The 22,479-nt window shown below is 51.0% G+C and overlaps 1 protein-coding gene across 1 annotated transcript in view; it reads left to right on the top strand.

Annotated features, from left to right (window-relative positions):
* Nucleotides 1-9,310: 9,310 nt before the first annotated feature.
* PRICKLE2 (prickle planar cell polarity protein 2) overlaps nt 9,311-22,479 on the top strand; it is a 108,704-nt gene continuing 95,535 nt past the window's right edge. Inside the window, exons 1-2 of the mRNA XM_049826758.1 lie at nt 9,311-9,386; nt 9,777-9,859. Of these exons, the coding sequence (XP_049682715.1) occupies nt 9,345-9,386; nt 9,777-9,859 (125 nt within the window). The 5' untranslated portion in view covers nt 9,311-9,344. The remainder of the gene's footprint in view (nt 9,387-9,776; nt 9,860-22,479) is intronic.

Genomic DNA, 22,479 nt, shown 5'->3' with positions numbered 1-22,479 from the left:
GAAAACCTTCTCCTGCATAGCCATGCTTTGAAAATCATATTGAGAAATGGGGAGAGGCAGAAAAGACCAAGGAGGGAAGTCTGGGCTTGCAAGACAATTTTCCACTGAGGCACTTCCAGACCTGATCTAGCGGGTCTTTCCAACGCAACTCCTCTTCCCAAACAGACGACTGAGGGCTGACTTAGAGAAAGCATTTCTGCCAGGGGAACAGCATTGAGGTGAGACAGTTCTCCCATCTACAAGACAAGGGCACAGAAATTCAACCCAGCCCAGGAGTCATTAACAGTTGAAGCAGCTCAGCCCGTGGGGTAAGTTCTCCCATTGCTTGAAGTCTTCAAATCAAGAACTCCTCAAATAAAGTCTTTTTAAGAAATACATTCGAGTTCATCCAGAAGTCTCTAACCTTAGTAGCTGTTGGTCATTTAGTGGGAGGGGATGAGTCCCTCTGCGGTACAAATTCCTGGAGGCAGCTCTCCAGCTTGCGTTGTGCAGGAAGAAGGAGCCGATGGCCAAAAGTGGTGCCTGCCGGTCTCGCTCCAGTATTTTCCAAGTATTTTGCCTGTGCTGGAGTAATCCAGGCAATCAGAATTGTAGCCTTGCAGAAGCAGATTTAGTTGACAAGTTTCTGACCTCTCTTTGCAATAGCGAGATGAAGAATGCTGAGAAGTTATTTTTGGCCTTCACAGAAGAGTCTGAGTTTCCACTTCAAAGTTGGCTTAATTTTTCAGCTATTTTATATTACCAAACATAAGGCACAGTTTTTGAAAAATCAAAACGAGAAGAGAATAGTGTTTTGACCTAACCCATATGCTTGTTATACTTTATTTCCTGGGGGTTTTTTTTGTTTGTTTGTTCCAATTAAAAAACAAAACCCAAAAAACCAAACAACAAACCTGTGCAATTTTCTATGAAATTACTTCTACCTCTCTCCAGTTATAAATATTACTTCTGAAGTGTTTGGAGGCATGATCTGTTGATTGTAAGTACAGGGAGATCTGATGTAGGTACCCTTCTAAGCCGAGGGAACGTAGAAATACATTTCTCCTTGGTGAAGCTGATTCAGGTCCTTCAAGGCAGCGGCTGGATATGAAGTGCAGAGGCTGAGGCCACGCACATCAATCCATTTCCACCAGGAAAACCTCTGTTCTGCTGGGAGCAGAAGAGCCCAAATGGTTTTCACGTCACATCTCCCCACAGGCTTGGGCACATGCCTAGCTTTAATGCTCTTGCTCAATCTGAGCCGCCAGCAGTGATATCAAGCTGCAGCTACTTAAATATTTGTTGGTCGTCAGTGTCTCCATCTCTGAGAAGATGGCGTGAGGAGAAGAGCCTGAAGTCTGGAGAAATCCCGGAATACAAACCCCTTTGTATGCAGGGCAGAGGGTGCAGGGGGAGGCAGGGCTCTGTGCATTTTCTCCCTTAAAATCACTACTTGGCTCCATTCATATGCTTATAATTTCTTCATCCTTCTTTAATCTGTGACTACATTTCAGACGAGCAATTAAATTAAGCAGGTCTTTGCTGCATTGTCCTTTACTAATCCATCCTCGCTGGCTTGCTGACCTTTCTCTTTGAAGCTATTCACTGCTTGCTGCCTGCCTCCCCCCATCCCCACGCAGAAAGGAGTATTTGCCGTGAAATGCTTTAATTGCTCCCGCTCACGGTAGCAGGGAAGCGGGGATGGCTCCCTGCGAACTGACTGGCAAGAACAAACGTGTCCAGGTTAGCTGCTGTGACTAGCAAATACAAGCGGGGGTTTATTTGCTCCCCTGCCTCTGTAACCCCCCCCCAGCAGGCGTGAGCGAAGCCGCCTGCAGCAAAGGATGCAAGCAGGTACCAGATGCTGCCAGGGGCTGGAGCTCTGGCCTCATACGTGGTTTGGGCTCTCCTGACGAAGTTCTCTCAGCTGCTGGTCTCGGATTTGCCCACGGCCTTTGGAGCAAGGGCCAGATTTGTGGTGTCGGGAGCGTGCAACCGTGCACTTGCCCCCGAGGCTGGCGCCTTGCTGGAGCTTAGCTGGAACAAAGCGCGTACCCACCGGTGGCGATCTAGCCCTGCTTGAGAAAACGCCGAAAAAACAGATAAAACATACCCGCATTAGCTGAGCCGGCAACGTGATCGAGCTCTGAAATAATAAACCGCATATGGCGTGGGCCAAGCCGCTGGAAGGAGGTGTAGTTGGGCACTTGCCACCGAGGTTTCTTCCCGGCAGCGGCAGGGAACGGCACGGTGAGTCCAAGCCTTGCCTTGTGAGAGCAGGAGCCGGTGGCCTTTCTGCCCGCCTGTGCTGGGGCTCAGCTGCTGAAAGACTTTGCTGTCTTCCTCTCTCCTTCACCGCTTTCTTCCCGGAGCATCCCTGAGCATACCAGGTCTCTTCAAATCCAGGTGTCTCGGGGGACAATCCGCCCAGACCGGTCAGACGGACGATCTAAGGAAACCTCAGCCAAGGACATCACGGCAGACCGCTCTGCTGACTCTCGCTTGAGCTGCCGTCCCCATCCAGGTGGGGCAAACGGAGAGCTGATGCCCTTCAGATCCATTTTTGAGAGACGTTCCTGAATTCTGCTGACTCAATTGCATAAAGCGGAGCGTCCTAAAGTCCTTCCAACGGCTCCTGCCGACATCCACAGCTTCATCCCGCTCCGTGTGGAAAAGGCAGCCGGCGTGCCTTGTGCTGGTGCGTAGCTCACCTAGAATAACCCCCGAGAGCTGCGCGCCCGCCCCGGGAGAGGCTGCCTGCCTTAGGTGCCCGAGATAATCTGACAACATCCTCCTCTTCATCAGCTTTCCTTGGTGTCGTGTAAGTCGTACGTGGAGCTTTCCAGATATGCTTTGCGTTCAGATTTCATTAGCAGCATTTTCCCATTTGATCATTCCTAATGGCCTGAGCGTTTCAAGAGCCTAAATGTACAGACGCATTTAACTTGGGAGTATTGGAAGCTTTAGAGAGCAGGTAGGTCCCAGGCTGTTTGCCTTGGCCAAAGAACTGGTATCTCCAACAGGTAAAAATAGCACACATGTAAAACCTGACAACATCGGTGGCTGGAAGGGAAGCCATTTCTGGCATCTCAGGGACCACAGACACAGTTTTCTGAATTTTCCCTTAGAGCAGCTACCTAACTTCTGCCTGATTTGAGCTCCTGCCCCACCGCAACCACTGGCAGTCTGGTTTTGTCAGGTATCTCACTCCCCTGTTCATCAGCAGGTTTCAATCTAGTGGAACGATAAGAAAAGAGCTATTTTCTTTTCCCCCAATGAGATAATAAAACAGCTTTAAAAAAATTGTAAAAGGACCTTTCCGCTTGTGGGATGACAAACGCATGATTAACGTGAGGGACTGAACAACCTCTGTGATGCTTCCAGTGTCGTTGCAAGCGCAGGGCAGGATGGCTTTGCTCCCGACAGCTCATCTCTTGCCTTGGCTGCTGACATATGCCTCTCCGGGAGTTATCCCAGATAGTTTTGTTGTTTCTCATCTTCAGGAATGGTCCTGAGAAGTGAAAGCAGCATGGAAGGAGTGTGAATTTACAGCATAAAGCAAATAATTCCGCTGGATTGCAAGAGAGCTCGAGGGAGTGAGGGCGGGATAGTAGAAAATTACTTGTTGCTATAGCGCAAGGAGGTTTTGTGCAAATTGGCAGAGCCCCACTTGATTGCTTTGTTTAGCCTCAAATTGAGGAGCATTAAGGAACCGCATGAACCAGGGCGATCTACCACCCACCTCTCCTCCAAGAGAGGCGAGGTAGAGCTGCGCCTGGGGACTCTTGAGCTTGACAGCAAAGAAATCCGGTTCTGGGAAAAGCTGCAGCGCTGTCATTTTGGGGAGTGAGTTACAGCCTGCAAGGACGAGGAGGGGGCTGGAAGAGGAGCAGGAGGAAGAGGAGCGGGGCAGCAGCCGGGATGCCCATGCCCCAGCGCCGATACTTTGCCGTGCCGGCACCGGTGGCCGGGGGAGCCCGGGGTCCGGCCAGCACCCCAGCGGTGCACAGCCTGCTCGGTTTGAGGGGGGTAGGGCCCTTTTTGGGGGGGATTAAGCTTTACGTATCTGCTTGGCTCCGTGTTTCATAGCAGGTGCTCCTCTCCGCGGAGTGGGACTGGGCTGCAAGTTTTTATTGGTGTGGACTCCAACTCCCAAATGCTATTTACAGGGAAATTGAAGACTGCCTTCAAAATTAACAATAGATGGCTATAAATCTTACTCAGTTACCTAGCAACTAACACAATAAAATCCTAAGGTTAAAAGGAGAAGGGTTATTTGGAGATACCTTGGGGAGCACATAATGGCCATTTGCATTCCTGGGTGGGAGGACAAAAAAAATTCTGGGATATTTACAAATTACTGTATTGATGAAGGAAAAAAAGGTGAAGTTACTCAGTGCGCTTTTAATCAAAATACCTCAGAACTGACAAATCCAACAAAAAAAATAGTAGTCAAATGGCTGTGATAAAGAGCACTTGGAAAATGTATGGCAATCTGCAGAAATGATGGAAGCGTTTTGTTAAGTTGCTAAGCCCACTTCGTTACTGTTTCTGACATCTGAAGTGTGTGTACTGTGGACTAACAGTGTAATAAATGTTCAAAGTGAATTTGACCGGTATGTGCCTGATGGAATATGCCCTAGAAAAACCTACGCAGTGCAAAAAAAATGTAAAACTGAAGCAACATAGCATGATTCATCCCGGCCTGGGTTCCTGTTATGCACAGCACAGATTGAAATTCCATATCCCCACCTCAAACTGGGGTTTCTGCACAGCCTTTTCTGCCTGCAGTAACTGCAAAACTCGAAGCCGGAATAAGCGGAAACACTGAATTGTTTCCCTCCCAAAAGACCCTCATGGGGGCACGTTTACCCAGGAAGGAGGAGGCTCGGTGGAAGAACTACGCAGAGAAATAAATGCCTGGTCCCTAGCAAGCTCCTTCAGCAGCTGTGACACTTAGAGGCAATTTTTAAGCCCTCCTTTTGTTGTTGAAAGGCTTCAGACAATAACTGCCTAATAACAGTCAAACGTTTATTACCTTCAGGGTACTAGATGGCGACAGGATTCATGTTGAGCTGTAATTTACCTGCTCAGGCTGCTAGCAGGAGGAACCGTGAGGAGACCGACTCGGTCCGTAACAACCAAATTCACCTTGACATCGCAGAGGGGAGAAATGTATGGGTCCAGAAGACAAAATGAGAGCTGCTTTCTGCCTTACTCCAGTGTTTTCTCTTGGTGGTACTGCCGCCCTGGTGCTGGTGGTCAGGGCTGGAGCGCAGGAGGCACGGGGGTGTCAGAGCTGATGGAGGGGATGCTCAGAGCTTTCTGCAGGTATTTTGGAGGTGATTTCCTAACAGAAGGCACGGTTTGCAGGATAGATGAGCTGGGGGCACTTTCCTGGAAAGACTAGCAAACTTTCCTGGCTTAGTACACAGAAGTGTTGTGTCTGCCAGCTAACTCCTGTCCTGAAGTGGTGGGCCAGAGGTGGAGGCACAAACTCTGTGATCTTCGGTGGCACAAATTATGCCCATATTTCCCATTCCCTGGTTTAAGCGATTGCTGTGGAACTGCAGCTCCTGGTCCTGGGTGGTAAGAGGTGCCCGCTGGGCTTGCAAAGAGTGACCGCTCCTGCTATTTGCTCAAGCTGGCGTCCCAAAGGGGATGGAGGTCACCAGGTGAGCAGAGCCCTAACAGCATCTCCTCTCCCCCACGTGCCCCAGTTGGGCATGCTACCAGGTGAGACTCAGCAGAGCTGTGAGGTTGGGGACATCCCTGAGACCGGGTAAGCAGAACAGCTCTGCAGCAACATGGGTTTCTTCTTTCCACCCTCTGCTGCCAAAGGCTGAATTTGCTTGAAGAAGTGCATTTTTCTGATCAGGAGGCACAGCACAATGTGCATGTTGAACCAAGATGCTCTGCAGGGCTTGCAGCCAGACCTGCTGAGCCACGAGGGCTAACGCAGCCTGGAAACACTGCGGCCGCTGCAGCGCCTGCCCTGCCTCCGGGGCTGCTTTCCCACACGGATCCCACATCAGCCCCTGCACCACCTGCCTTGGGACCGAAAGCAACGCAGGAGCTGCATTTTACCTTCCCCTGAGCTCTCTGAATTTAATCGTAATTATTTCTGTGGTATCGGGTACAACGGGGAGCAGGAAAAGAAGAGCATCCCTGTCATTTCCCTCCTCTCAGCCATTCGTAACTTCATAAAGGGAAAGGGGGTCCATCTCACAGTGGACGAATGGAGCGAACTGAGTTTTAAACCGGTTTAGCCACGAGAAGGGCTGGGAGAAGTGTCATCTCTAGGCAGGTTTGGTTGAAACAGAAATGGGAGGGGAAGATGACGTGCGGAACAATTTCAGTGACAGCAGAAACAATAATTTGTCAGACAAACTGTCTGGCATACATTATCCATGTATCTCTGTTTCTGAGCCTATTTGACAGCAGTATCTGACACCCCCCCCCCTCCCCACCTCCAAGCTGAGTCTGTCTGCTCTCAAGAGGAAGATCTACATGTTTATAAAAACAAAACCGCAAAGCCCCCTTTTGAAAGTACCTGTCGTGGTAGCACGGGTAGGGCTGGAGCTGTGTTGCTGTCCCCTGCCCGCCCAGCCATGCCAGGCTGTGTGCATCATCCCCTTTGAACACGGTGAGAACAAAGGAGTGGGAGTTTATTTCCTGAGAGATCTTTACTCTTGGCAGCTTTTCTGGGGGAGGAAAGAGAAGAGGAGCGTTCAGACCAGTGAGATAATGTCTCCCCTCCCTTTCCCAATACATCCCAGAGATGATGTTCTGGCCTGGCTGCTTCCTTATGTAGATGCAGCATCTGAGCAACCCTAAAATGGGGATCGAGTCCTCCTGACTAGCCCTTCGTTTGTCCTGGATGTCTTGGGCCAGAGGGAAACTGCTGTCCCCGTGAGATATTTAGATGCCGAGCAGTCACGGGGGACCTGACTCCATTGGGGCTCTTTGGTACCTGAATATTTTCATGGCTCTGGGTGTACATGATTTCCCCATGTCCCCCACCAGGGCAGAAGCAGCGAACCCCCTCCTCCTATCTGCATCTTCTGCACTCCCAGGCTGAGCCCTCATCTTCCCTCTCCTTTCGAACACGCTGGTGCAAGTCTGGATGCTCAGAGCCTTCCCTGCCTTTTGCCTGTGTATCCAGGAGTCACCCACCAGCGTCTGCAGCATCTACTGAAAAGAGGCTGGAGGACACGAGCCGTATAGGGCAGCAGGCAAATGTGGTGGCCCCACGGACGGGCTGGGATGGAGGGAGGGGACCAACCTGCCTTGTTTTAAGAAGCAATTTAGGACCTGCCTCTTCATCAGAAGGCTGGAGCCGTGATTCAGCACAACCGCACCTCCAAGGAATTTACCCTCCAACTTTGACTTACTTTTGCTGTTTTAAACTTATAGCAGATGTCCTCACCAGCCCTGTTATTGAGGGCACACAGCATCTCTTGCAACAGCAAGGCAATTAAAAAGGATTTGCAGGTCACCTTTAAAGCATTTCCCACAGCACGTTGAATCTTGTTATAAGTCCTATATCCAATAATGCTTTTATTTCGGCGTTTTAATTGGAGTTTTAAATATTCTGAATCTTACGCAAGACACCCAAAGTGCTGGAGATTTTCAGGGCCTCTCTTGCATGATGCTCGTTCCCTGAAATCCAGTTGACCTTCAGTAGAGATAACAGCAACTCGGCACCCCTGATATTACCGTATCCGACATTAGATACAGCTCACAGGTCGGGGTGTTTTAATATGAGGTCAAACCCCAGTCTGCAACCAGTTGCCCGCAATGTGATGAAACGTGTGTGTGTTTGAAGAGATCGCCTCCTCCCTCGAGAGTTTCTAAAATATTCGTGTACCACTGTATGAGCTGGAAACTGGGAGAGAAACCGAGAAGGAAAATGATGATGATGAAATTTAGCAGAAGGGAGCAATGGAGGGAAGCTGGAGGGTTCTGGAAGGGCAAAAATAGCAACCACAGAAAAACAGAGCAGGGTGGGGTGGCAATATTTTCCCACTGACAGGAAGAAAGCCCATGAAAAAGTACATTTTCTCCATGATAAAATTCCCTGTTTGGGGGGGGGGAGGTGTTTGTTTGGGTTTTTTGTTTTGGTTTGTTTTTTTTTTTTTAGAAAGCCCAACATTTATGGGAGGAAAGAGTGAAAATCTCCCTGAAACTTTTTCCCTGAGACTCTTCAAAAGGCAACCACACAGGTCCCAGCCTCATTTCAGGCTCCTAGAGGGGAAGATACAAGTGAAAAATTGACAAAAATGAGAACTGATTAAATGAAAAAAAAATTATCAAAGCGTTATGGTTTTAACCAGCTGTGAGGCAGCAAGGCAAAGGAACAAAGAGGCAGGGAAGGAGGGGAAGGAGATGACAGGATCTGCGAACAGCCACAACCACGGGGTGAAGCTGTGAAATGCTAATGGCAACGCTGCTCCATCCCCACCGGGGACAAGTTTCTGAGGACCCCTGTGCTTTGCGAAGCGCGTTTGCTGCTCCCCCTTCTCCCCGTGTTTCATTTTGCTCTGCCTTGCGCCAGATGTGCTGTTTGATCGCAAAACCCCAGGGTTACGGGCTGGTTGTTGGCTGCGGGGATCCCTTCGTAGTGTCTTGTATACACGAGAAGAGCAGGCTGATGCGTGGGCTGCCCCACGGCTCCCGGCCCCACGGCTCGTGGCCCCACTGGCCCACGTGTAACAGGTGCTTTGCGTCCCAGCCCGGCATCTCAGGCTGGAAACACACTCCCCAGGACTGTGTTTCTCCTGCATCCCGCTCGTGTTTGTGGACTAAATCTGTCCTGCGTGAGGAGGGGAACAGAAGCCCAGCAGGAACCCGGGCCGTTTCCTCCCTGCCTTTGCCTATGCCAGTAAAAGCCCCCCGTGCAGCGCAGGCTGCAACACGCTCAGAGCTGTAACTTCAGCCGCGCCCCTTCAGCGCCACAGAATCCCATCTCTGCCCTTCTCGGAGCTCAGGTTTTTTATTAAAAAAAAATAACGCAACGCTCCGGAGCGTTATGAGTGCACCGCGCTACCGGGCCGAGCTGGCTGAGCTCTCCACTCCCGACCGCGGCAGGACGATAGCCAACGCTAGGAAAGGTCCGGGGAGGCTCGTTAACTCTGAAGCGGAGTGATGACAGCAAGCGCTGCGCTAGGGCCCGGAGGTGGGGGGGGGGGGGGGGGGGGAGCGGGCTGGCCCGGGGCGGTGCCTGCCGGGCCGAGGGGCGGGGTGAAGGGGGCGGGAGGAGGAGGAGGAGGAGGAGGAGGAGGAGGATTGGGGGGGGGGCGGCCGCTGCCGCGCACTCCGGGCTGGGCTGCGCTGGGCTCCGCGGAGCGCGGCTCGGCGCTGCCATGTTCGGCCGCGGCTCCCGCAAGCGGCTCTCCGGCCGGTCGGTGAGTGCCGGGGCGGGCAGGGGAGGATTGGGAGGGGGGTGTCCGTCTCCCTTCACACACCCCACACCCCCCCTCTCCTTGCCCTGTCCCGTCCCGGGGGGGTGCGCACCCCCTCCCCGCTCCGCTCCAACCTGTGGCTCCATCCCCGCTGCGGTGCGTGTGTCCCGTCCCCCCCCCCCCCGCCCCGGCCCCATTTCTCGCGTGTGCGTGTCCCCCCCCCCCCATATCCCCTTACAACCCCCAGCCGTGCGGGGGTGCCCCTTTTCCCACCAGTACCCCCATTTCCTCGGGCGTGCACCCCATCCCAAGGTGTGTGTGTGTGTCCCCCCCCCCCCCCACCCCCGTCCCGCACCGGGGGGGCCGGAGCTGACTTTTTGGGGTCTGTTGCAGCTGACGGCGGGGGAGCCGGAGCGGGGCCAACCCTGCACCACCTGCGGGGACCAGTGTCCCGGCTTCGCCCTGCACAAGTGGAGGTAAGGCCCGGCGAGACCCCCGTGTCCCCCCCCAAGAGCAGCCTGACCCCTCTGGCTCTCCCTTCGCAGGGTTTTGGGGCTCCCTCCCCAACTCTGTGTGCATCCCGGGTGCAAACGTAGCATTTTTTTGGGGGGGGGGTGGTGGAAGCGCTTGCGTTAGTCTTAAACGCGTTGCCCACCCCTGGCCGGGTGGTTCTCGGGACACGGGTGGGTTTGGCAGCCCCACCGAGCGGCACCCAGGTGTGCCGGTGCTTGCCGCTGGTGCGGGGTGCAGCAGGATCCAGACCTGGGACTGGGGTAACTGGTTTGGTAATTATGGCCTCGCCGGTTCTGCTCCCTCACCGCGGTCAGGAGCTCGTCTTGCTGCTGCTCCGGGTTGTGCCGGGGGCTGAAGCCACCCTCGCCTGGCGGGGACAGCCTGGGGTGGGGTGGGAAGGGGGGATCGGGCCCGAAGGGGTTCTGGGTGGTTTGCACCAAACCCCTGCGTGAAACTCCTGCCTCCCCCCACTGTGACCCCGTGACGGGATTTATCCCCTCTCGGTGATGCCAAGCAGAGATTTAGCTGTTGAAACGGATGGGGTGTGTGTAGGGACGAGCAAGTATTTTGGGCTACTGGTGTTGTGTCTCTTCCCTAAAACCGACAGCGCTGGTGCCCACGAGGCACAGCGGGTCCCGGCCCCGCGCCGGATCAGCCCCTTCTCCCCTCCCCGCGCTGTGCTGCCTGGAAATGAGTTCCTGCTCATGGGCGATCTGGGATTTGGCAATATTAAATCTGGGCTGTGGGCTCTGGGAGCTGGTGCGCAGACTTAGTAGGCCAGGGAGCCTTTGGCGACCTTTTAACCTTATTTTATAGGGTATACCCTTTTCTCCAGCATCTGCCGCGCTCGGCGCTCCTCCTGGCTTCTGCCCTACTTCTCAGAGCTGCGTCTCGGCAGATTAAAGCGCGGGTTCAGAGCGAGGAGGGGGATTGATTTATTCCCGTTGAGTTGTATCTTAAGCTTCAGCCTTGCAAGTCATCGTTCCCGGTGGCATTTGCTCCAAGGGGCAGCGGGACGGGGTCCGTGGGCCGAGCTCTGCCCCGTGGGATGCGCGGGGGCAGGTGGGGCTGGCCGCGGTTCTCCAGCCTGGCTCTCCACGTGTGCCGGTGGCACATCCAAGTGCACCCTGTCCCACCTCAGACCTTTAGAAGGTGAAGGTGTCCCTTCCTCCTGGGCAGCAGGAGCTGTGGTCTCCTGACACCCTCCCGACGATCTGAATCCGCCACACGTGCGTTAATGGATTTATAAGGTCACCCCTGAGTTGTCTTCTTTTCAGGGCTTGTAAGTGCTTTCCCGAGCTGTCCCAGGTTTCCTCGTGTTGTTGCAGAACCGCTTTATAACGCTTAAAAGTGTCAAGGAGATCTTTCAAGTGTAGGGTAAGAGGAAAAGCCACGGTCACCAAAACTATTTCTCCTCTGCTCCAAGGACTCACGAGCTGCTGCGGCTTGCGTTTCCTTCTGTCGGAGGGTGCAACTATCCAGTGGCTTTTGAAGAATTAAGTGGATTTCAATAGCATCCCATTGAAGGCCAAGAGGGCCAGTAGAAGAGGTACCCGGCTACTCGGGGGCGTCAGATGAGAGCGGTGTCGCGGCTCTGTTCAGGTTGTGCCCTCCGCGCCGGCACGCTGTGCCTCTTGCGCCAAATCCTGCAAACCCCCACGTGCGGGAGGAGGTGGAGCAGGAGGCTCCAGGAGCTGCGTCCTGGCTGCCCGTTTCTGAGGGACCCTGGACACGGGCGAGGATTTTGGCTAAAACCACGTGGATTGTTCTAGCAGCCTTTTCTTGGGAAGGAAGGCGTTGCCTCCCCCCAGGGCAGGAGAAGGATGGGGGACCCTTTGGGTATGGGTGGGGGTCAGCCCCCAGAGGCATTGCAGCCTGTGTGCTCCGGGTTTGCGTCCCACTGAGCCAGGCAATGCCAAGTTAGACCTTACACCAAGTTACCTTACACCGAGGACTGGGCAAGCGAGAGCCCTCCTGCACACATTCACATTTAATTGCCTTGATATAAGAGTAATTAGGCAATTAAAACAAATAAAGGCAACCGATTTGCTAGAACACAATAGAGAGGAAGCGCATTCATTTTTTACTAGCCAGCGGTCTATTAATGTCAGGGGATGTGTAAGCAGGCAAATTATTAATAGTAGTTTTGTAGGTCGAAAACATGCTCAGGAGCCCGTGCCCTCTGCGCACCGGGCAGCGTACCCAGCGCCTGCTGGGGATGCTCACCGACACCGTAACGCGCGGAACGAGATTGGAATAAAACAGGGGTTTGCAAGGAGATCGGCAGATTAAGGATACAAACCCGGATCAATTAACCGCTAGATACTCTTAAGCTTTTTTTATAATCCTTTAATAGCAGAGTTTTGCTGATAAATGTAAATGGGACTTTTTTGCTTCAAAGATGGGAACTGGTGATATGCTTCAGGGAGAAGGAAAAGAATTTGTAAGCTTGCAGGCACTGAAACCATTGCTGATGCAGGCGTTGTCGTATGCATAACTATGCAGGACTGTGTATTTTCTAGTTACCTGTGATTTTAGGTGTGATCTGTGCAGCTACTCCATCAAGCAGGCAAATTGCTTTGGTAGACGCCAAAGATTTCTGTGCCCGTACGTTCCCTTAAAAGCCACTTTTCTCAGATGGGGAGATGGCTTTGAGTGTTGGTTGAATTTATCATTCCTGGAAGCACATGCATACTTCCTGAGCCAGGGAAACCACTCAAAAATAAATTGTGTTCTGCAGAACTGTTTTCTTTTCAGAACAAACCCGGTCTCTGTTCTGTAGGTGATGTGCAAAAAGATGATGAAAGGGAATTGCCAAGTAATTAAAAAATGGCCCTGGTTTTAGAGTTTGTTTCTGAATCTTCTTAATTTTGCTCTGAAATTGTAATGTCAAATTCAAGGTAGTGGGTGAATTATCCTGTAAAAGCGTCGGCATATTTAATACGATTTTGGCGGAAGCAAGGAATTGAAAACACCCTGTGTTACAGACACGCTTAAACTGGACCCGTTGCCTGCGTCTTATCCCCTCGAAGCTCTCGGACCTCTTGCGTGCCACAGACCTCTGCCTCTTGTTGTAAGGCAGAAATTCGATTTTAAATCACGTTGGTCCCAAAGAGGAGAAAGTAAGTGGTTTGTCTGAAAAGACTGGAGTTTGAATTCCATCATCCTTGGGCGTGAAGTCTGCGAGGACGCAGCTATCAAACCGTAACCGGTATAACCCCCAACTTCTCATGGTTGAACAGCAAAATGACTCCTTCCTCTAATCGCATCGCGCTCTTTTATGGGAGGTTGTCAGTAAAGTACGTAAGGACTGAAAAGTTCATCTGTGTGGGCTGCGGTCTGGAGGATGGAAATTGAGTGCACATAACCAAATCCTCATTAATACAGGTCGATACTTGAAAGGTGGCTTTGTGTGGAAAAAGTGAAATCAAATTCAACAACAATCTCCCAACTCCTTAGGAGCTGGGTTGCTGTTTTCTAATCAGATCTGCATTACATTAAACTGTGTGCCATTCAGCTTGTTAACAAGCTTTGGCATTAAATAAAGCTGTCACAGGAGTTTGGTGAATGAATAGCCATTAGGAGTGTCTTTTGCATAATGTCTTGCAGAGAAAAGCCTTCGAGGGAGGTGGTCTGGGAGCAGGGAAGGGAAGGGAATTTATAACCTAGTCCTGGTGCAATTAGTGTGAATATGCAAACCTTGAAGGTGACAAATGGTTGGCAGCTCCAGGAAGGGAGCGAGTGGCTTTTGCTGCTGTTAAGCCTACTGTGAAGAACTAATTTTGGATTTACTCTGGGAGAAGTAAAATTACAGTCTTAGTACTGTATTTAAAATAGCGGATCCTTCGTGTTGGGAGATTGGCATGTGTTTAGCACACAGAGCCATGGTTTGTTTGCTCCTCGAGAAAGCCTTGCAAAAAACGATACGCTTGCCATTCAGCAGACCTGGCTGTTCCCTGCTCTCCACCTTCTCCTCCAAAACCACCAGCGACGACCGTAGATGCAGGACACCTAAATCGCAAGGCGGGATTTGAGCTCTGGTTTGAGGGAGGGAGATGTGCCACCTGGTTTGCAAAGCCTGCAGAGGCAGTGGCGTGCGGCTGATTTCAGAGGGAAGGCATTCAGATGCTGTGACAGTTAAGATAATTTTAAAAATAGTGTCTGAAAACCTTCGGAGAAGTCTTTGTTGCCATAGTTATTCCTCTGGGTTGCAGAAGTATTTAAATAACAGTAATAAACATGACATAAGACAAAGACTGGCTTACTGGGGTTTTAGTTTGTGTGAAATTGTTTTCCATCTTTTCTTGGGGTCTCTTCTTTCTTGCATACACCGTGTAGTCTTTGTCCCTTGAAATCATGTTTGGAGGGGAAGAGATCTGCTTCTCTACATGCGTTGCTGTCGCACATCACGGTCTTAATATCAGCGGTGTGTGTTTGTATAGCACGTAGTGCCTGGCCCTTACCTCCCAAGACAAATTTATGTGACTGTTGACTTAATATTCAGTAATATTCCATGTAAACAAGTGAAGTGTTGGTGCATACAATTGTTTCGAGCATTCGTTTGTTTCTGTAACTCAGCATCTCACTATAATTTACCGCGGCCAGTCCCACAGAAGTCTGATCTCGTCTGGCCCTGCCCCATCTGGGAGCATCTGCAAGGACAAACTTTTCAGCTTCTCAGGAGAGACCACCGGGAGATCCCAGGTGATGCAGGATCAGCCCAAAGGGTTGTGATTGACCACGGGATCACAAAAAGCTGTGGACGAGGAAAAAGAGGAGACGCGTGTCGTGAGACGGTGACCCGGTAAATGAGGTGGTTGACCAGAAGCCCAGAGATGTTTGGGGTTGCTGGGTGATGGTGGATAGGTCGCCTTGCAACTCCCATCTCTGCCTTGTTGACTGTAGGCAGGGAGTTGCTAGTGGCAGTGGATGTTTGTTTTCTTCGTGTGTTTGTCCAGTGCCCAGAGCTCTGGACATAAGCTGCTCGTGTGTGGCGAGCAATGAGAAACTCTCCGTGTGTTTGCAGCCTCGATCTGCGTTCGCCTGGCGCTGGTCCTGCCGGCAGGAGGGACATCCCAGCAGGCTCACGGACGCGTCCCGGGACGCGTTTGGGTCTCCAGTTTGATGCCTGGTGCCTCATCCAGAGAGCAGAAACAATAATATTTGTAATGCAGCACGTGAACGAATAACACCAAATTCTGAAGCATTTGTTTCTACTTTCAAAAAAAAAAAAAAAAGTACAGATTATTGCTTCCATATGTTTTCAGCATTTTTCATAGGTTATGTATCTTTCACACACACGCTCCCAGCTTTTCCCTTTCATGAATAACAGGCTTTGTGCCTCTCTCTCTTTTAGGATTCAGATATTCCTCACTTCCTTGCATGTTTATTTGAAAGGCTTTGGAGATGTGAGAATAGCATTACCTTATCTTGAATGGGCTTATGCTCGCATCACTGCAGTGGTGAGCTGTGCCGGACCCGGTGAGTTTTGGCAAATTTTTCATTTTTGCCATGGGGAACCTGCTGAAATAGGCAAAACTCAGCCAGTGCGGTCCATCCCGGTGCTCCAGAGGTGAGTCCCTGAGGGACTGCAGAGGAGCCAAGCGGGCTGCTGTCCCCAGGGGACCTGTGCCCATCCCCAGGGGTGGGCAGGAGTCGGCTGTCTCCCGAGGATGCTTTCCTCCTGGTAGAGGGGATGCAAAAAAAAAATAAAAAAAAAAAAATCAAAGGTGGGTTTTGTCTGCTGATTTTAAAGCCTTTCACAAAAGGGTTGGTATCGTTAGCTTGTTTTTAATTTTTTTGTTGTTGTTGTCAATGAGCAACTCGCAAAGGAGTCATTCCCGGCCAGGTTACTCATTGACAAAGTCAGAGTTCTTCAGCCTCTGTGCCCAGGGTGGTTTGGGATGGGCAAACCCCCGAAGGAGCAGGGTAACTGGCGCTGACTCGTGCTGCTGCCACCGTTCCCACAGCATCTCTGCTGAGGGGCGGCCGGGCCATCAGGGTGGGAGTTTGGGTGGCTTGTGCTTGTAGTGTAGGGATCAGCTTCATCCTGCCCTCGGACAATCTATCTTTTCGTAAATGTCAAGCGCACAGTTGCGTTTAACGAACTCCCAACCAATTTTTTTGGCCTGTCCTTTCCACGTCTTCGTGCCCTGCTGCTGAAACAGCACTTAAAACAGCCGAGACTGATAAGGTATCCTGTTTGTGTTGGCTGGGAGACACGATATCCACTTGAACAGAGCATTACAATATTGGAGGCAGTGTTGTCCCTGGCGAAAAGCCTAAAATAAATTCTTTAATTTTTTGTATGTGATGTACAAAAGAGCAGGTGAGGTATGTACTTGTTTCCGGGCAAGCCCAGGGAGCCTGTTTGAAGTCCTTTACAAACCACTCGGGATTGTATTGCAAGAACTCAAAGGAGTTTGAGACACTTCTTGATTAAATTTCAGCTGAACACAGAGCCCTAGTCTGCAGCTGCTGTAACTGGAGTTGCTCTGCAGCCAGGCTCTGCCCCTCGCCATCACAGCTGAGCTCTGGCAAAAGCCAAAAGAGCAGAATTTCTCCTAGAGAAAGGGCAGCGTGGGTATGTTTTCTGTCTGTTTTGAAGCAACCTTGTGCAATTCTAGTTTTATGAATGGGGTGAAAAACCACTAATAAGCTGTTGTGGGTTTGGGGGGCTTATTCTATTTCTGGAGTGATTGTGAATGACACCGATGATAGAGGGGACAGAGCAGACAAACCCCAAATTCTGACTTTGCCTGATATTTTGCTTCTAGACTAAACAAATCTTTTAAGAAGTTGGTGGTTGGGGTTTTTTTTGCACTAAGTTTTTTAGAAAAATGACTACAGCTGCTTCTTGGTATCCAAAAAGTGAAATGTTATCTGCCTGGTGTGAGCGAGTGGGGTTTGCCATCCTGGAGGCAGACCGGCGGCTTTCCCAGTGCTTGGAGTGCTTTCCCAGTGCCTCGGCCATGGGGCTGTGCTGCCGGACACCGGCAAAGCACAGCTCCCTCACGGAGCCTTTCGGGATGGAATTGCCCAAGACAGACCTGCAAAATGGGAAGCGGGATGGATTGGCTTGCAGTGGGGATCTCCTTCAAGCACACAGCTGTCGGTGCTGGAGGCTGCAGTTAATGGATTTGGGTGCTACGTAGGGTGTGATTTAATGGGACGCGGTGAACTGATTTACCAGCTCAGTGCTGCTGGATGCGTAAGGTCCTGAGCTCGCCGTGCATCCCCTCTGAGCCCATGGTAATAGGTTAAATCAGTCGTTGAAGCCTCTGCTGAGCTGAGGAGGAGGTGGAAGATGAAGGGTCACATCGGTCCCATGGCACGCAAAGCTGGGCTGTCATCCCTGCCATCGGCATCCCCATCCACTTACTGAGTTTTGCTGCCCTGCCACAGTCTCAGCCCTCTCTCGGCTCTGCAGGAGTGCACAGAGTCCGCTCTCCCCGCAGGATGCATCCCGCTGACCCCCCCCGGAGAGCTCAGAGCCCCAGCGGCGCTGCCTGTGGCTGCCATCGCATCCCAGGGCGTGCGGCACGTGTTCGGTGGGGAGGGAAAACTCCTACTCCTTTAATAGAGGGTTTGGAACAGGCCTGTGTCACGAGCGTGGTGCGGCGTGAAAGAAAAAGCTCCCAGCCGGCAATTTGGAAAGGAAGCCGAATTGGGTGGATAAAGGCTGGTACCCAAGATCTCAGCTGGAAGGGGCTGGGGCACAGCTATTCGGCTGGTGCCCGCCAAGCGCTGCCCTATTCTTTGTTGCCCTCCCCTGTAGAGGGCTGTTCAGTGCTTTCAAGAGTTTTTCTTGGGTTTTGTTCCCTCTCTGTTTGCCTTTAAAAAGTCAATCTGCAGTCTTTTCTTTTTTTTTTTCAAAGACATTCTTCCCCTCCGCCCAGTAATCCATCCTTGTTACACCAGTGAGTCACTCTTCAAATAATCAATTGCGTTTTCATTGTCTGGATTGTAAGTCTATCAGCGAGTTTAAGGACGCCTGATAGTATCAGCTGAGACCTTTGGCAGATGGTTTTGCAATTCCCGATGCTCATTTGGATATTTGCTTTTTTCTCCCATGAATAATCTCCCAGCCGTGGCAGGGGAGAGCCGGGCTGGGGACTCTTCCCCGCGCACGCAGCATCTCTGCGGTCACTATCTAATGGTGGAGGAATTTGTAACGTTAGCAGAATTGTCTGATGTGAGGAAAACTAATTTCAGGGTAAGCCTCATGAGCGTGGCTGTAAAGAGCTTTTTTCCCATGGGCTGTCGCGTCCTCGTGGGCTTTGGGCATGCATCAGTGCAGCCCCGAGGCGGCCGATGGCCAGAGCCTTTCTCAGGTTCACCGATGGTAGGGCTGAGAGGCGTCTATAAAATTCAGGGTGCTCTTCTCTGCTGCTGGAGAGGCTGTTTCTTCCCCTGTGTGTGGCTCTTTGCTCTCCGCAGGGCCCTGATGCCAGAGCTTAAGACTTTGAGAGCTAAGTATTACAATTGTTATTCTTACCGCGGAGGGAGGCACTTTGTACTCAGCCATCGCAGCAAATATTTCATCCCCTATCAGTTGCCCTCGTGCAGATGCTGCTGCCGCGGTGATAAAAGACATAATGGCTGCTCTCGCTGATAAGGGGAGTATATAAACATAATTATTGAAATCCCTACATAGAGCCTGCGAATGGATGGAGGAGAGTTCCTCTCCCTGCGAGGGGTTTCTCTTGCTCCGGACCCCGTCGGGGAGAGCCGGAGCGCTCGCCCCAATGTGTTCCCCGCCGGCTGCCAGCTCCTGGCAGCCGAAATGGGAGCTGCTTGGTCACAGCTGTGAGTAATTAGTAAAAGATGTCTTCCCCCCCCCCCCCCCCCCCTCCTTCCTCCTCCCCTCCACTTTCTTTCCCCCTCCTCTTCTCCTTGAATCCAAGCCCTGAGCCCCGGGGGAGCCGGGAGGAAAGCCCTGAGCAGCTCGGCTTTGAGATGCTCCTGGTCCAGCTCGATGCGGTCGCCCCGCCGTAGCGGGGTGCGGGTCTAAGGATCCAACCCAACCTCGCGGGAAGCGTAGTGCAGCCGAGGAACCAGATATTATTTAGATCAAGCCAACAAAAAAACCATATTCCCATGGCAGCAGTAACCATAGGAAACTTCCCCAGCATGTCTCGGGTGGTTCCTGTTCCCTTGCCTTCAGCTGTTTGCTTTGCAAGCGGAGCAGCAGCTACAAGGGCTCCGTGCCTGTGGTGCCACCAGGAGCGGCCGGTGAGCCCAGCCGTCCCCTCCGCCGGCCGTCCTCCGGGATGCGTCGCTGCTCCTGGTTTTTCTCTCGCACTCGAGTTGGTAAAAAGATGCTTTCGGAGGCTTCTTCAGACGCCGTAAAGTCTCAAAGCCACCTTTTTACCTTGTGTCAGCTCACAAATGCGCGTTTGATCCTTAAATACCCAAGGCATGAAAGTGAATTGGCTCCCAGGGTCCAATTCTTCTTCCTTTCTATAGCGTCTTAGAAAGATGCTTTTATATTCCCCCTGGCTCCGCTAGTGATGCTTGGCCTTCAACCAAGATGGGGAATCTAGGACAAGAATCCCTGAGAATAACAAGATGAAAAGTTATAAAAAAATACCAACATTTTGTTGGGGGAAAAAATGCTGGTAAGAGATTTCATTTCAAAAAATAAACTGGAATATTTTTGATCGGCTTCACGCGGACACATTTACAGGCGGGTGTAAGAGGAGGCTTGTTTTCCAGGGTACTGCCTCCTCTAGGAAATCCGAGCCGTGAAGTGAATACAAATGCTGGAAATGGAAAGGTTTTGCAGTGAGTCACTGGAAGGGATGGGGAACCAGTTGCGCCGGTGCGGCCGTGATGGCTGGCAACCAGCAAATGGACCGTCGGGGACGGGGCGGCTGCGTGGGAGCACGCGGGGGGGGCCTGGGCATCACTGGAGACGGCACCCATGGGTGCTCCGACCCCCCCGACCCCCTGCCACCCCCCGAGGGCAGCGCGGAGGTGCACCCACGTAGCTTTGCGGAGCAGATGGGTCCCATTTGGGGAGCCGAGGTGTTGCGCGGAGATGGGTTAAAAAAAGACGTCTCCTTCTGCGGGAGCGTGAAGGAGAGGGGGAAAAATACATCGCGATGCCAGTAAGTGGGGTTTTGGTGTTTGCGTACCGCACGGCGGGGTTTGCTCCGTGGGGGAAGACCTGGTCGGTCTTTGCCCCATCTGCCTTGGGTGGAGGTGGACCCCTTCGCAGAGATGCTGCTGGGCTTGGTGTCTCGTAACCTGCCCCTGGCTCTTTGCAGATGATTGAATCCCTGGTTTTGCAAAACCCCCGCAGCTCTACAGAAGTCGGGCTTTTGCTTAAGGTTGCGCAACGTTTGAAGAAGTGGCAGCAGGGCAGGGACAAGGCTGATTCCTCTTCTCACTTGCCGAACAAATGGGAATGCTCATCACGGAGCTGCGCCCGTGCCGTATTAAATCTGCGTTCGGTGCCATAAAGGCCGTGTGCTGGAAGTGCAGCCCCTTTAAATGTCAGATTTGAGGAGAGCTGGGACGTGAGAAGACAATAAAAGTTAATATTCTTAAGTCGGGCTTGTGCAGTGTAGCTTGGATTTTTAATATCAAGTGCATAATTTATTACAAGATGTAGAGGTTTCAAATACATATATTTGAATACGTTTTAGTATTATCTTTCCTTCCAGTAGCAGGAACAATGCCGCTTTACAAAAGAAAAATGATTTCGTGTTGCCATGTGATAGTTTCAGCTTGTACCTCTAATAGATGTGCAGTTTGCTGAAGTGTGAAGGCTATCTGATAAATGCCTGAATAATACAGCTATATTGTTTGTTCTGATTTCCCTTTGCTATTATCAAACGTATAAATAAAACATTTTCACACTGTACCCTGTGCAGTTCCAGCTCAGACTATTTACTTTCTGCTGACACAACCTATAGGAGACATGAATCTTTCAGTCTGACAGGAGGAATCTGGTGGCATTAGTATTGCAAAATGATCAAATGTAATTGTAATAAATATTTTATCCGAAGTAAAGTTATAAGTATTGGGGAAAGAAAATAATCTTCTTTTTAATTTTTTTTTTTTTTTTTTTTTTTTTTAAACAAAGCAGCATTTGTCTCCGTGTACAGCAGAGGGCACTCGGCATTGCTGTGTGGGGAGGCTGCTGCTCAGGACTGCCTGAAGGGAAAAAAATAAAAATCCCTGTCCTTAAATTATATTTTGCAGAAATGAAATACTCTGTGTGTGTGTGTGTTTGCTTATATATGTGTGTGAGTGTGTATATAAAAAGACACAGGGTGGCATATACATATAAAAATAATCCCCAGCACATAATATAAAACTTAAATATTCGTAGTGGTTGCTGAAGTTGGATGAAGCGCATGTTGTGTTGATTAATGCTCAGCCTGGTGTTACGCTAAGCTTCAGAGGGGATTGGAGCATGCTGAGAGGGGAAAACGAAGAGGCCCCGACTAGCAAAGGGTTGCAATCTTCATCTTCCTTGCAAAGACACGGGGTCTGGAGACATCTTACGATGTCGGGAGCTATCCCAAGTCAAGGAAAGGTCTTGAAAGACGGATAATGTCGGGGTATGCGGAATTACGAGTCCTTCCTTCTATAAAAGCAGCAGCACGTCTGGAGGTTCTTGTGCTGGAGTTTGCGGTGCTGTGGTCTCGCTCCGGGCAGCACCAGAGCTGGTGGAGTTGCAGGGCTCTTAGGAAAGTCCTTGAGATGATTCGCATCCCCTCCTTTAGAAGTTACCAGCTGGTTAAGGAAACCTGAAATCGTGAGTTTGGTGGATGGAGCAGGGAGCAGCCCCAAGCCCCGGGGGCTGGATGATGGCCGGAGCATCGTTAGTTGGAAGATGAGGCGCCTGCTTGCTAGTGAGGGGCCCCATCCTGCAGGAGCGGAGATGCGTGGTTCGTTGTCCAGAGCCAACACGGAGATAAGTCCATATCGTGGAGACTGGGGCCTCACCTTGTGTAGTAAGGCTTTTCCAACAGAAATGGACTTTTTTTTTTTTTTTTTTTTTCCCCCTCCCCTGTAGCTAATTGCACAGACGCTACCAAGACATGTTTCTCATTGGACTCATAATGCACCTTATGTTTCTTTTAAGAGAGAATAAGGAACCCCAATGCCAAGTCTGTGCTCAGCTTTTGGCTTTGCTCTGGCACTGTTAAAATAATCAGGGCAGCTGGATTTTATGCCGTTCTATGGGCAACGTGTTTCCTGGTGAAACTGTAAGACGCCATGCTGAATTTCAGGTTTTAGTCATTAATTCGAGAAGAATTCAGATTTCAACTGTCTCCCCCAGCAAGCTGCTTGGATTGGGCTTAATCTAAATCTCTCAAAGCAATACTCCTGCGAGGGGCTGGAAGTGTCAACACTTGTATAAAATACGGGGCCGGTAACAAGAGTGAGAGGGCATGTGGTTCAAGATAACCAGTTTATGCAAAATACACAGCTGGGTAGATTTTGCTACTGAGTGTCTGTGGACTGTAACGATCAGAGAAATATGGAAATGTTGGAGGAGCCTTATAATAATGGGTGCTAATTAAGATGAAATGGATTTGGGTGGTAGGGAGTAATCCAAGATTAC

The sequence above is a fragment of the Accipiter gentilis genome, chromosome 23 (genome assembly GCF_929443795.1).
Source record: "Accipiter gentilis chromosome 23, bAccGen1.1, whole genome shotgun sequence".
Taxonomy (NCBI): domain Eukaryota; kingdom Metazoa; phylum Chordata; class Aves; order Accipitriformes; family Accipitridae; genus Astur; species Astur gentilis.
The sequence above is the reverse complement of the archived record's forward strand: the minus strand, read 5'-3'. Positions and strand labels throughout refer to the sequence as shown.